The sequence below is a fragment of the Caretta caretta genome, chromosome 10 (genome assembly GCF_965140235.1).
Source record: "Caretta caretta isolate rCarCar2 chromosome 10, rCarCar1.hap1, whole genome shotgun sequence".
In the NCBI taxonomy this organism is placed as follows: Eukaryota; Metazoa; Chordata; order Testudines; family Cheloniidae; genus Caretta; species Caretta caretta.
This window is the reverse complement of record NC_134215.1, coordinates 15996414-16010558: the sequence shown is the minus strand read 5'-3', so window position 1 is coordinate 16010558 and position 14145 is coordinate 15996414. Positions and strand designations below refer to the sequence as shown.

Sequence of the window (14145 nt, the reverse complement as noted above, 5' to 3'; positions counted from 1 at the left end):
AGGGCAAAAAAAAAAAATGTATTTTGATTTTCTATTTGGAAGTCAATATGTTAGATTTCATACTTTACTGAATAACATGGACTTTGGTTATTAGGTCCTTTTCCCCCTTTCATTCAATCAGAATAACAGTAATTTAGTAAAACGTGTGTAGTCTGTACAGGTGAGGTGTTTGTAGAAGAGACTTAAAGTTCACCCAGAAGTGAAGGGTGAAACTATGCATGAGAAATAGGACTAATCTGGAGAAGTAGAGCTGCTGTTGAGCAGGCCTGTCCCTTTTCAATGAGCAGTTTAGATTATGTAGATTTTGTTCCTTTTCCAGAACAATGTCAAAGTTGATCAGAATGAGCTATGTTCCAAAAACAGGTGTAATAATTCTTAATTGTGGTTGCTTTGTCTGTTAAACATTAGTTTTCAATGACAAGGAGATAGCTTAATAGTTGATTTCTCTAATGCAGTGGGGTTACAACGCAATTGAAAGCTTTAAAATTTGTTCTTGGAAAAATGAAAAACATCCTACAGCATTATTTTAATTGACCATAGTGGATTTAACATCTGGTCCCAATCAGAGGAGTTCTTAGATGGTGATGTCAGCAGGCTTCATTGACTGTTGATATCTAGAGGGACAGGTCTTTTAAGGACAGAGCATTAAAGATATGCTCTACCCCTTTCATAGTTAGTGTGAAAAGAAATCTACTTAACACAGATTGTTCTATAGAACTGTAAATCTTGAAATGAAAAATGTGTTTTTAACTTGATGTCTTATCAGATCACTTTTGAGAACAAATTTTTTGTTATATTCTTTGCATGGAGTGAGATTTCCTACCTGCTTGGTTTTTATTTGTTTCCCCCTCCACCCTTCCCTCCCTACAACTAGTCTTTTTGGTCTCTTAAATTAAGCAAGATTGGGCCTGTTTGAGAATTGGATAGAAGAACTCCAGTATAATTTATTCTTAGTTTGAAAAAACATTGACAAAGACTCACACAAGAGGATGTTAATGAAACCAAGTAGTTATAGGGTGAAAGGTAAACTACAACCATTGGTTAGAAACTAAGAAACAAGAGTAGGAATAAATGATCACTTTTGAGTGTAGCAAAAGGTTAATATTGGGCCTCAGAGTTCTGTACTAGGAGCAGTGTTTAATATATTTATAATCTAGAAAAAGAGTTGAACAAAATGAGGTGGCAAAATTTGTAGGTGACTGTTTAGGTTAGTCAAGGCTAGAGAAATCTGAAAACCTAAAAATGATACAAGAATAGGCAGTATGATAATAGGTGGGTTAGGCTCTATAAAGAATAGAGTATAAAATAATACAGAAAATATGCCATTATATTAAATTGGCAAGCCCTTAGCTGGAATATTGTGTTCAGTTCTGGTCACTTGATCTCAAAGAGATATAGCAGAAATAAAAAGGGCTCAGTGAAGGACAGTGAAAATGACTGAAGGCACAGAAAGACTTCTGAATGAAGAGCGACTGAAAAAACAGATTATGTAGTTCAGAGACGAGACAAGTACGAAGGAACATGATAGGGGTATACAGAATGATGAATGGTAGAAAGATGTCAGCCATTTTCAGCACCATCTTGTTGGAGCAGAGATCAGTGAGACAGGCACATCAGTGTTGAGAATTTCAAAGCAGTAACAGGGATTTAGCCATACCTCCTCCATGAATAATAGCGGATGTGAGGTTAAATCTCTTGCATTACTTTGAAACTCTCAACTCATGATTCTAGGAGAGAGAATAACCTCTTACCTGAAAGTTTTTCACTTTTATTCTTTCATACAACATTTTTGGATCCTGTTTAGGAACCAGAGGACCAGGAACTTTTATGATTTTAACTCCACAGGACATTTCAATCAAATCTAAAAGCAACCAATTTAACACCGATAAAAGTAAATACTTTTTTTTACAGAAGTCATAATTTTTGACAGTTTCCATAAGCTAATTATCATTGATGCTTAGTAAGATTCAGAAGAGAATTAGACATGCGAATAATGAGCACATTCACAATTAGATGAGAGAGAGAGAGAGGATATAAGCGGTCTTTCTTTAGAGCTCATACACCAGCCACTATCTTAAAGAAGAAATATCCTATTTACACCATGGGAAATCACTTTTAACCTATGCTAATTTTATTTAGACTGTCTTCATGTTTGCAGATAAACTGACACACCATTTTACCATAGATTTATAAGGCATTTTAGTTTTAGCAAAATCAGCTGAAATAATTAAAAATTTTAAATTGTTTTAAGGTCCTTACCACCTTGTGGATGTCAGCTGGACATTAAAATTTTTTCAAGAGTTACTTGAAGGAGTATACTATATACACAGCAAGGGAGTCATGCATCGAGACATTAAAGTAAGTTGGAAAATTATCATTCGAGGATGCAGTGTGGCCTAGTGGGTGGAGCACTGGACTTGTATTCAAAAGACCTGGGTTCTGTTATCAGCTTTGCCACTAGCATGTTGGGTGACCTTGGGCAACTTATTTCAGCTCTCTTTGCCTCAGTTTCCCCATGTGTAAAATGGAATAATGATACTGACTTCCTTTGAAAAATACCTTATAACTAGGTATTATTATTAAAGACAGGAAAGACCATTTGTGTTATGTAGGTGCTGATAGTGGCTCCATAGCTAAGGCTGAGCTGAGTTTTGCACTTAAAAAGAAGATTCAATCACTTCATGTATGAAGAATATACTGCACCATCCCCAAAATTACAGCACTTTATGTCAGAATGAAGTTGCTGAAAATTTACAAGTAAACCTATAATTAATTAGAGTTAAAATTAATTAAAATAGGTTCCTTTAAGAAATTTAGCACTGTTTGTCAGAATATTATATGTCCCAAATGATCTCAGGTTAGGCATTTTCTATCTATAAGGCTACGTTTTAGTCATGGGTATTTTTTAGTAAAAGTCATGGACAGGTCATGGGCAGTAAACAAACATTCACGGTCTGTGACCTGTCCATGACTTGTACTATATACCCCTAAATCTGGGGCATGGTGTGTGGGAGGTGTTGGCGGGGCTCGCAGGCTCCCTACCTGTCTCCACACCTCCCCGGAAGCAGCGACATCCCCCTCCCTCAGCTTCTAGGCAGAAGTGCAGCCATGCAACTCTGTGTGCCGCCTCTGTCCCCAGCACCAGCTCTTCAGCACCCATTGGTCAGGAGCCATGGCCAATGGGAGCTTTGGGGTCGGTGCCTGCAGATGGAGGCAGCGCGCAGAGTGCCAAGGCTGTGCCTCTGCCTAGGAGCTGAGGAATGTCATTGCTTCTGCGGAGCCCCCTGAAGTAAGCGCTGCCCCCAGCCCTCACCCCCTCCCGTGCTCCAGCACCCAGCCCTGAGCCCCCTCCTACACCCAAACTCCTGCTGCTGCTGGGGGCGGTGGCCCGAGACTGCCCCAGCAATGGCCGGTGTGGCTGGCCACGGGGCCACCTGAGCAGTTCAGGCAGCCCCTGGGCCAGCTGCACTGGCTTCTGCAGAAGTCCTGGAAAGTCACAGAGTCTGTGACCTCCGTGACAAACTCACAGCTTTATTTATCCAGCAGACGGATGAATCTTGAATAGACCTGATCCAATGGGTATCTTTTGAAACTACATTTTAGTATTAATGGTCATTTTTTTTCTGTTTATTTTCCTTCAGACTCTGTTAAGGAAGAAAATTATTGTCTTCAGAGAAACTCACCAAAAATTGCTCTCTTTCCAAATGGTTATCTGCTATTGTTCTCAATGGCACTGAAGCCACATGCTGCCTTTAACCAAGATGGCCCCTGGTTCTATTCACCGTCTTCTCACAGTACACCTCCAGACCGCGTAAGGGTTCACCATTTTCCCCGAGGGCAGCTTGACTTTGTTCCCATTAAGAACAATGAGAGCCAAATTTTTAAAAAATCTAACAAATTAGAACTTTTGTCCTTACATCCTCCTGAGTAACCTTGATTGATGACAATAGATATAGTTATAAGATTATTGTTGACTAATTGGCTTTAATTATGAGAATTTGTAGAATATCTTGCTTGGTTTTTTCCTACTTAAACTGAAAACATAAGAAATAGACTGAATGTGTAATTTCCCCATCCCATTCTCTTGGAAGTTCATTGGCTGTCTTTCTAGATATTGTACTTAAAATCGTGATTACACATGAAAAGTATTAGGTGTTTAAAAAAAACCCTTGATTATTAAAATTACATTTGAGAGAAGTTAAGAGCTGATTCAAAACACACATACAGTATTAATATGCATCCCTGATTCATGTTTAATTTTTCATTACACAGTTTCAGGATCAGCAGTTTCTCAATTCACTTTCTCATGTAGGTGTGTGTCACTGCATATGTCACACACATTAATCAAATCTTCCAGAATCATTTATCTTTGTGACTGTTTAAGTCATGAGATTTATTTACCAAAGTTGTGAGTAGTCCTGGTAGTTGTATACAGTATTCCACACAGTTACGGGAAGTTGTTTTTTCAAGCATTGTTTGTTTTTTTCCCCATATATTCTTCTGACAGTGATTTTGCAGATGTCCTGCAGAGACAACATGTTTTGTGATAATCTTATGAGAAAGTCTCTTTGTATTTGAAATTCTCGGAGCAGAAGTCCAGTGGGTAGATCTCCTTGATAATTGGTTAGCTTCAATGGGTATGAGAGGTTTAACAACTTATTTAACAGTGATATACATCTTAGATTTGACCTGTGTTGAAGAAACAGAAAAAGGGGAGATTGCCCTTGTCTTGTTAAAATGTTAACATCTGCATGGTAATCTACGAGGAGATCAACTATTTCTTTTCTTCCTCCCAAGCAAGCCTCATGAATAGCTGCTCGTCCTTCACAATCTTGAGTATTTACTTTCGCTCCATTAATTAACAGTAAACGGATGCAATCTATATCAGCAGCTAAAACTGTGCCTGCTTTAGATGATGCAGTGCATACTGCAAGCTGAAGAGCAGTTTTTCCATAAATTGGAAGAGTACAATTAATGTTTGCTCCACAGGTGATTAAAGTTTCTGTTACCTCCTTGTTCAAATGCTCTGCAGCAGTGTGAAGCACTGTCTTGCCAAACTCATCTCTGTCATCTATGTTGGCACCATTCTCAATTAGAATAGATATAGCTCGAGAGGCTCCAGAGTGTAAGGCTAAATGCAAGGAGCTGTGTTTGTAGTTACTATCCATTTCAGGGTCTGTTTGAACTCCCTTCTCACACAAGATACGAAGACATTCTTCTGCATTACTCTGTGTAATTGCCAGGTTTCTCTGAAGTCTGGTCAAGATGTCTGTCCCAGTTATATAAATATTTGGCCAGTGTAGTAGTAGCAGGTGAAGTGCTGTGTAACCTCTGTTATCTCTAAAATATAAAAATGTAATAAGTTAATTCTCTTAAGTTCAGTAAACATCAAGTGGCTTACGTAAAGGTATCAAAGTAAAACATTTTAAACAGCGAAAACAGTTTAGACTAGCATTGCTAAACTGGTAGGACATGACCTGGCAGTGGGTTCCATGCCATCCGTTGAGAGAACAGCAAAATCTCTGGGTCACTAAAACCCAGTAGCTGGGGTTGGTGACAGGCAGAACAGCTCCCTACTTACCCCGGCAGCCAGTCACAGAGTTGCTCCTCCGCTTCTCTCTTCCCTGCCTTAATTATGCTCAACTCTGGAGCTTGGGAAGGGAGAAGACTTCACAGCACCTAGGATCTTTGCTACCCCAGAGTTGAGCAAAGCGCGGGCATAAAGAGGAGTATGTTGGGAGACAGGCAGAAACTCCTACTATACTCACGACCTAAATTCCACAATCCTTTGTGGTCAAAAGATTGTGGGATGGGATGATTCTTTGGCTGTTTTGTGAGTGGCACATCAAAAAAGGTTGGGAACCACTGTTTTACATTATTTATTATTTGGGACTAACCCATTTTTGTCCAGTCCTTTGTCTTTCCCGCTTTGTTTTCAGTTTGAGATATATCTGTTCTTCCTTCATTTATTTGTAGCCACAGTAGCTGGTAGTAAAGTGAGCATATTCACATTTTCTACCCTAATTTGTGTACTGTGTCCATGTTATCCTGTGTCCCTTCAGTTATGTATTTCTGCATATGTTAAATGATCTAAAAATAAAAAAACTCCACATTCAAAATTATGACCTCCAGAGATCTTGCCACATAGTGTGGAAAATCCTGCACATCAACACCTGTAAAAAATATAAGATCTTAATCACTAAGGGAGCCGTAAAATTATATTCCACTTTAATATGCAATTGTGCATATTCTTGACGGAGTGCAATGTGAGAGTGACTACAAATGCCCTACCTTATTTTTGGGTCAGCACCAGATTCCAGCAAACAACGCAAGCTCTTTTCTCTTCTGTGTTTGGCAGCTAAGTGAATTGGAAGAATAGACTGATCCTGTTTGGAACCAAAAATATGTATTTGTTAATATATTTCTGAGTTTTGTAATCTACAGTCTGACTTTGCTTGAAGGTGAATTAGTTTATCTAGTACAGTTTGTGACAAGCATGTGTTCGCTGGATAAGGTTAGGTGTAACCAGTCTTCCTTAGTCCCTTGATAAATGAGAGCAGAGGGAGGCATTTGCCTGAATAATGTTGGCATACTTGCTGTCTACATCTCAAATTGCAGAATTTGGTCCACTAAAGCATCAAACCAATAGCAGAATATGTTCTGCAGAATTTAGTTGCAAATAATACTTAAGAACCTTGTATTTTTTTTAAAAAAAAAGAACTCTGATTTATCTGCCTATTGAACATTTGAATTTTAATATTAATTTACTTGAAAGAGCGTAGTCAAGTGTGTCCATAATTATAGTAGTTAAGGATTGAATATTAGAAATTTGATTATTTTTCTAGAGTTGGGCTTTTAAGATTTCTAATCATTCATTGTTTGAAAAAGATAAAATCAAGAAATTTGGGTCACCTAGTGTGTGTGTGTTAGATATAAAGCTGTGCATGTGCATCTGTCTGAGTCTAGTGAGCAGATGGGGTAAACGTACCATCCTGAAACTGTCAAAGACAGACTGCCTTCCTGGGATTTCAGTCAAGGTTGTTCCGTGAGCTGTATGTGTGTTTGTGCTACCTACAGATTTAGGAGTATGTTGACTTACATCTTACGGTTCTGCTTTTTTTATTATAAAGCAATAACGGTAACAATATTGTAATTAAAGAAGACTAGGAAGAAATATCCCCTGTCTGTCCATTTCTTCCCAAATAAGGATTTTAATTATTCACCTTTCTTGTTCTTAATAGTAGTTGTCTTCACCCCAATTCTTTCTGACAGTCTTGTAGTTTTCTTGGTAGTGTACACTATATCTTACAGATGCAGACTGAAATAACAGCATTTGTGTGTTCTTAGGAAGGCAGAGAAACCATCATCCAACAGTGTTCCCTGTGTTTGCTTCTGACTTCTTGCTTTGTTTCAAGCTCCCCAATATGCTTGGGACAATCTTCCAATCAATACTGGCCAAAACATCCTTGGCAACACTTAGAAAGCCACTTAGATTGATACATACCATTTGAAATGCCCCCATCATGTTTTGTATTAATTCTATCTACTGTATTCACTTATATCCTCAGATACTGAGTTTTCTGTGGGCAGAATTTTTTACTTATTTGGCATGATGGTAAATTGCTACATAAATAATACCCTATTTTTAATATGAATGGGAAAGTTCATACATTTCTTATGGGTAGTACAGTTAATGAGTTCCAGGCTGACTATAGTAGTGCATTTGTGCTGTGGTCCTGTACATATCTGGTATGTTCTGACATCCCTTCCTAATGAAGACAATTCCATGGAAAATGGCTGCCTTCTGTTTAATTGGAATTTATTGTAAAAATGCATAAAACACTGTCTTGGGGTGGTCCCCTGAGAGTCCCCTGAGGACTTAACCACTCCAGGTCTCCATCACCACCACTGAATTTTATTGTATTTCATATTGACAGTGAGTCACCAGCTCCATTTGCTTCTAGGAAAGGATACCGTAGCAGCAGCTAGTCCTGCCTACTTCTGCCTTCCTTAAGGCTCCCAACTCTTCCTCCTGTACTTCCTTCCTGTGTGCTTTTACAGGCCTAACTGCTGGGATTACTTCTACCTTGTTAGTCCCTTGGGTGTACCCCTACTCGGTTAATTAGCCACTGCCAAGTGCCTGTCTTTCAATTAGAGCTCAATTAATATAAATGACAGAGATAACTCCTGAGTCAGCACATCCTGTTATAAACACACTGGCTAACTGGGAATCCTTTGTACTAACAGTTCATAATTAGAGGATAACACAGTTAAGCAATCTCTTTTTCATGATGTCCATATCTTTTTGGGGAGTTGATGCCTTACTCCACAGGGATACACACTACTATCTCATGATAGTATGTACAGGCTTAAATGATTGTTCAGGATAGAGCTGTGGCTAGGTAAACGATGAAAAGGAAGGGGACAGGATTAGTAAGGCTAGAAAAACTGGAGCTCTACTGATGGTTATCATTAATTCTATACTGTATTACACCCATATTTTTAACCCATTCATCTTACTCTTGGAAGCTTAATAGAGGTTTTTTTCACTGTTCAACATATGTATGGTTATCACATATGTGGCTTCTGACAACCTAGTCCAGTCTCTCCCATCTTCATCTGGCTTTTCATGTGGGAACTTTGTACCACAGCTTCCTTGCTGTTGGGAGTGATTTCTCTTAATTTATGCTTTGGGCTGGTCATGGGCATCAGGCAAACTGGGAGGTTTGCTAGTGAAATAAACCACTTGGCAGTGTGGGTGCAGCCAGAAAGTTGAGAGAAAGGCGGAGCTTCCTGACCCTTCCTCCTCGTAGCTGAGATTGAGAGTTTTTTGTGTAGATGTTCTCGTCGATTGTCTGGGTTTAAATTAAAACTCATACTTTACAATAATTTAATCAGTAGGATTGCAGAATACAAATTAATTAAAGAAAAAGGGAAGGAAAGGAAAGGAGAGTATTTATTGGCTGATTTTCTTCTATCACAGTCTTAGTACTCAATTGGCTTCTTATACTGCAGTAGCAGGGAGGAAAAAAGAGGGCCAGAATACAGCCTATGTCTGAGAGCTTGAGCAAACAGGTACTGTGTGTAAGATTTCTGCTGGTCGGTGACTTCTGCAATACTTATGACAGAATTATTAATGATGAAGTGAGTGGCAGCTTTAACTTGTTTCATATTCTCTGTGTGTATATAAAGTCTGCTGCAGTTTCCACGGTATGCATCTGATGAAGTGAGCTGTAGCTCACGAAAGCTCATGCTCAAATAAATTGGTTAGTCTCTAAGGTGCCACAAGTACTCCTTTTCTTTTAGCTTTAACTCTGAATTTCACTGCTGTTAGTTTAGATGAACACTATCAAGTAGCCCTTGAGTTTGACAGGCACCAAAACTTAGCATATCTTAGAAATACCATTTTTAATACATTTCTTGATTCTGAAAAATATGACACAAACCAGTTACAGTGATAAAATTCCCATTTGCAAGTGGGGTCTCTACCAGCAAACCTAAGATGTTTTGTTTTTATGATCAGTCATTTTTTTAGAAGGTATAGCATTGAATTTCACAGATGTCTTGTAGCTAGTCTGTTAATTACTTGACCATACAATTGAGTCAAATCGCTGGGTCATAGTAAACTACTTTCTGAGATTGTGGAGCTTGTGGGATTTATTCTGCCTCATATATTTATGAATGGGGTTTTTTTATGGATGGAAAGTGAATGTCAGATGGCTTTGTTTCGGTCAGGAATTTTTAAAAAGAGGAGCCTAATTTCAGGCACTCATAAATCCATATTTTTAGACCCAAAATAAATAGTCTTGGTTATCAAGAGCTGAACACCCAGTAGGATCTAACCAGTCAAATATAGAGTTAGAAGCCCCCATTTTTTAATATTAACCTTGTGATGTTTTTAATTAATTAGTTGAGGAATTTATTTTGTGAATTTTAAATAGCATCTTAACTCTGTGGATTTAAAAAATAATGATAATTTAGGTCAAATGGTTACCTGGATTGACAGTGTTCTTCTGCACTTAGAGTTATCCCAAACAATCAGTGGTTCATTGACAGGTTGGTGTGCTAGTAAAGCTTTAATGTTGGTGCTGTCATCTTTCATTATTGCTTCATATAGTTTTGCTTGGAGTGGCTTAAATCCCTTCCGCCTACAGGAAGAAAGGGAGTAAGTGAAAGGATCAGAGTCAGTTGTGGGTGTGCTGGCTCCCTTGGTTATGTTACCCATGGTAAGATAAATTTAGTTTGTAGTGAGAATACATGGCCCAAAGAAAAGGCAGAATTTTGGACTCTGCCATGGGAACTGTATCACTCTTTGTGATGTTGCAAGATGTCTGGTTCTAGAACAGATTTGAAGTCTGGTTTTAAAGTTACAACTACCAGCAGAATACTAATTGATATTTGTCTGCTTCATATGTTTGTCGGACATAATTATTGTGATGTATTTTTAAGTATATAACATTCCCTCAGTGCTTGTGTAACATTTTAGAGTTGCTATAAAATAATCAAGATAATAAATGTGAACTGTTATGTTATGCTTCAGTATAGAGAGTCCACATTTTTTTTTTGTTTGCTGCCATATCATACATTAAATGGTCTAAATTTGCTGTGCACTATCATGCTAGATCTCTGTTTGTCAGGTTTCCCCCTCCTGTTAAAGATCAGTTTAATATTATTTCCCCTCAAGTCTGTAAGCTTGTATTTTTTCCAATGTTAATTCTTGTTTTGTTATTCTTTGCCCATGTTTCTTTTCTCTCTAGAGCCTCTGGTGTTCTATGTCTGCCTCCACTGGTGTTTGCATCATCATCTGATATAACACCACCTGTGAATTTCATTTTTGCTCTCTTTTACTAGGTCGTTAATGCAGATGTTAAATAATTAGTAATTAACTATTATAGGTGTTGTTCGGTTTTATCATCCTGAAGACTAGAAGGAATATTACAATTTGTGGAACTTAAATAGAGAAACGTTACTTCAGAATACTAAAAAAAATGTTTTTTTTAAAGTAAGAGATTGATACAGTCTATTTTTGTAGCCCAGAAATGTTTTTCTACATGGATCAGACCACCATGTGAAAATAGGAGATTTCGGACTGGCTTGCAGAGATATTATACAGGAAAACCCAAACCACTGGTTAACAACAGAGAAGATAAATGGTAATTAAAAAAACACATTAGGTTTTCAATTAAAAAATTAGCTATGCATTATTGAAAGGATTGTTTAAATCATTATCAATTTTTATAAATGAAACTGGAGACACTGAAGCAATTTAAATTCAGTTTCTTTTTTGTAGGACTAAAACATACTTCAGGAGTCGGTACTTGTCTGTATGCTTCTCCTGAACAGTTGCAAGGATCTCACTATGATTTCAAGGTAGTGACAATTGTTTTTTCCTATAGAGTTTTAAAAATACTTTAGTGTGAAGTACTATCTGCCAAGCGTTTGTTATTTTGATGTACTTTCTTTAGGTTAACAGCGTGATTACCTTTGTCTTTGCTCCTTAAATACATGTTTTTCAAGAAATCATATGGCTTTGAGTCTTTTCAGAGCTTAATTTTAAGAGTAACATTTCTCTAAAAAGAAAAGATTAAAAATTAATGACTTAAATGTAATGAAACAAATGTATACTTGTTTTTAAAAGAAATGCTTGTTAGGGAGTAGGAACAAAACTCTAGGCCTCCTGCTGGGCAGTTACACTGTTACTCTGAAAACTGTAGCTAGTAAAGTTTCCTCACTACTGGCTGACACATAGGTTTCAGTTCTGCCTTTTTGTTGTGCACCTCCTGTGATGAGGTTGTTAATGTGTATGCTAAGACTTTCTTTAGCAAAGTGCCAGTCTGTTAACCTTTAGGATGCTGTGTTCAACACCTGATATTGTTTCCTAGAAACTGTGTACACTGAAAATTTTATTTTGAATATAAATGTAACTGTAGACCTTTTTCCCCTTTTCCAGTCAGACATGTACAGTGTGGGTGTAATTCTTCTAGAACTTTTTCAGCCATTTGGAACAGAAATGGAAAGAACCAAAATTCTGACAAGTTTAAGAAATGGCCATGTTCCTAGTTCTTTTAGTAGCAAATGGCCAGTACAAACCAAGTATGTTAAGTTGCTAACCAGTGAGATGTCATCACAGAGACCAACTGCTGCTCAGCTTCTTGAAAGTGAACTGTTTCATAATACAGAAAATGTAAGTTATTTTAGTGCAGGATAAAGAAAACATACAGCTGAAAAAATGCATTTATGCAAGAGGAACATAAAAAATTGCATTGTGCTGACAGAGCTTTGTTCTCCCTCTGCCTGTTTGCATGCCCTTGTTGCTATTTTTACAACTTAAGGATGGTTTGAATGATGGAACAAATGTAGTGCTTTTCTGATTACTGTGCTTAGGACCACTGCATGAGAATGGGGTGTTACACCAGTGTTTCTAATCTTGGTTGGTTTCGAAATATAAAGTTTTACTAATTAACATGCAACAATGAAAGTAAGTTAACATATACAAGGTTTTGTTAGTTTTATCTGTTTTGCCGAAGGCATAATTTTTCAGGATTCTCACTCTTGTGCTTCTACCACAAAGCCTATCAGGAGATCCCTTACCACTTTAGGAAAAGGAGTACTTGTGGCACCTTAGAGACTAACCAATTTATTTGAGCATAAGCTTTCGTGAGCTACAGCTCACTTTATCGGATGCAAAGCTTATGCTCAAATAAATTTGTTAGTTTCCAAGGTGCCACAAGTACTCCTTTTCTTTTTGCGAATACAGACTAACAGGGCTGCTACTCTGAAACTTACCACTTTAGAATTTTGATCTTTTGAGTCACTGCTATGCAGGTTCAAGGGCTGTGCTCTAACCTCAGGACGTTTCAGTCATCTCCCTTTAAAACAGTGGTCCCCAAACTGTGGGATGTTTTCCCCCACTCTCCCCCAGGGGCATGCAAAGGTTGGGGAGGGCATGTGGCAAGGTTCAAGTTAGCCCCCATAGGAGTGGGGAGGGAGTGCCACTCACACCTGCTCTAGCTCCTCCCCCATGCCCAGTTCAGCCCCCAGCTCTGCCAACTGTCAGGGGTGCTGGAACAATTTGGATAGTGAGTGTGCTGAGAGCTATTAAACCAAACTGTAAATCTTGTACATAATGGAAACCACTTCTAGCTGGGGGTGCAGCAGCACCAGCTCCAGCACCTATGCCAGCTGTGCAGTAATGGGAGGGGGAATGTGGACAGATTCCATTACAGGGAGCAGGTGGCACGTGACAGGAAAAGTTCAGACACGACTGCAAGACACAAGCCACTTGGTATTGTAGCAGAAGGAAAAATCCATCCCCTAGTGCTGTAGCTAACAAATGTCTGCTACTGCCATACCTATCATCAGTGAAACTTGTATTTCTTCTGTCTGTGGAGTAAGTTAAATTTTCAAGGGGGAAAACATTTAGTTGGCTTGGTGTATTAGCTAGTGGCAAGCAAATTTAAGAGGGATTCTTCCAATATGACTTTTCTTAAACTGTCTTTTGCTTTCAGGTTATTTGTAGTCTACAGCAGAAGGTGATGCAGCAAGAGGAAGAAATTGAAAAGCTTAAGGAGAAAATAAAATTGCTTTCAAGAGAAAAAGAGAGAGAAGATAGGCACAAGAGGCTTGGTTCTCCAGTTTAAGTAGAGTATCAGACAGACTGTATATACATGAGTAGCTCAGTAAAACCTATACAATTATGTAACATTTTTTATATAAATGTCAAAACAGCTGTCGTGTGTCTGTACTTTAATGGTATTTGTCTTTCAGGCATAATTTAGTTATGCCCTGTCCGATGTGGTTTCTCTGTCATTTCACCTGTTACTGTAAGGTCACTTCTGGAGGTGTAGTAGATTGTAGATTGACAGAGCCAGAAGAGTACTCAGAAGTCACCTATTACAGGACAGGCCCAACAAAGAAAATAACAGAACGCCACTAGTCATCACCTTCAGCCCCCAACTAAAACCTCTCCAATGCATCATCAAGGATCTACAACCTATCCTGAAGGACGACCCATCACTCTCACAGATCTTGGGAGGCAGGCCAGTCCTTGCTTACAGACAGCCCCCCAACCTGAAGCAAATACTCACCAGCAACCATACAACAGAACCACTAACCCAGGAACCTATCCTTGTAACAAAGCCCGTT

At 38.3% G+C, this 14145-nt stretch overlaps 2 protein-coding genes across 6 annotated transcripts in view; one reads left to right on the top strand and one right to left on the bottom strand.

Annotated features, from left to right (window-relative positions):
• Window positions 1-13730, top strand: part of EIF2AK1 (eukaryotic translation initiation factor 2 alpha kinase 1) — a 38030-nt gene extending 24300 nt beyond the window's left edge. For 4 of the 5 annotated variants that reach the window (XM_075132705.1, XM_075132703.1, XM_075132706.1 and 1 more), the window contains 5 exons: window positions 2252-2358; window positions 11033-11153; window positions 11291-11370; window positions 11951-12184; window positions 13509-13730. In XM_075132705.1, the coding sequence (XP_074988806.1) occupies window positions 2252-2358; window positions 11033-11153; window positions 11291-11370; window positions 11951-12184; window positions 13509-13640 (674 nt within the window). In that variant the 3' untranslated portion in view covers window positions 13641-13730. The remainder of the gene's footprint in view (window positions 1-2251; window positions 2359-11032; window positions 11154-11290; window positions 11371-11950; window positions 12185-13508) is intronic. The other variant, XM_075132704.1, reaches the window with a different exon arrangement.
• On the bottom strand, window positions 4363-11011 carry ANKRD61 (ankyrin repeat domain 61). Its single transcript, XM_048868106.2, has 3 exons — window positions 9995-11011; window positions 6292-6386; window positions 4363-5340 (listed from the first exon to the last, which is right to left on the bottom strand). The coding sequence occupies exons 1-3, from the start codon at window positions 10223-10225 to the stop codon at window positions 4398-4400; spliced, it is 1269 nt and encodes a 422-aa protein (XP_048724063.2). The 5' UTR covers window positions 10226-11011; the 3' UTR covers window positions 4363-4397.
• Window positions 13731-14145: the final 415 nt, after the last annotated feature.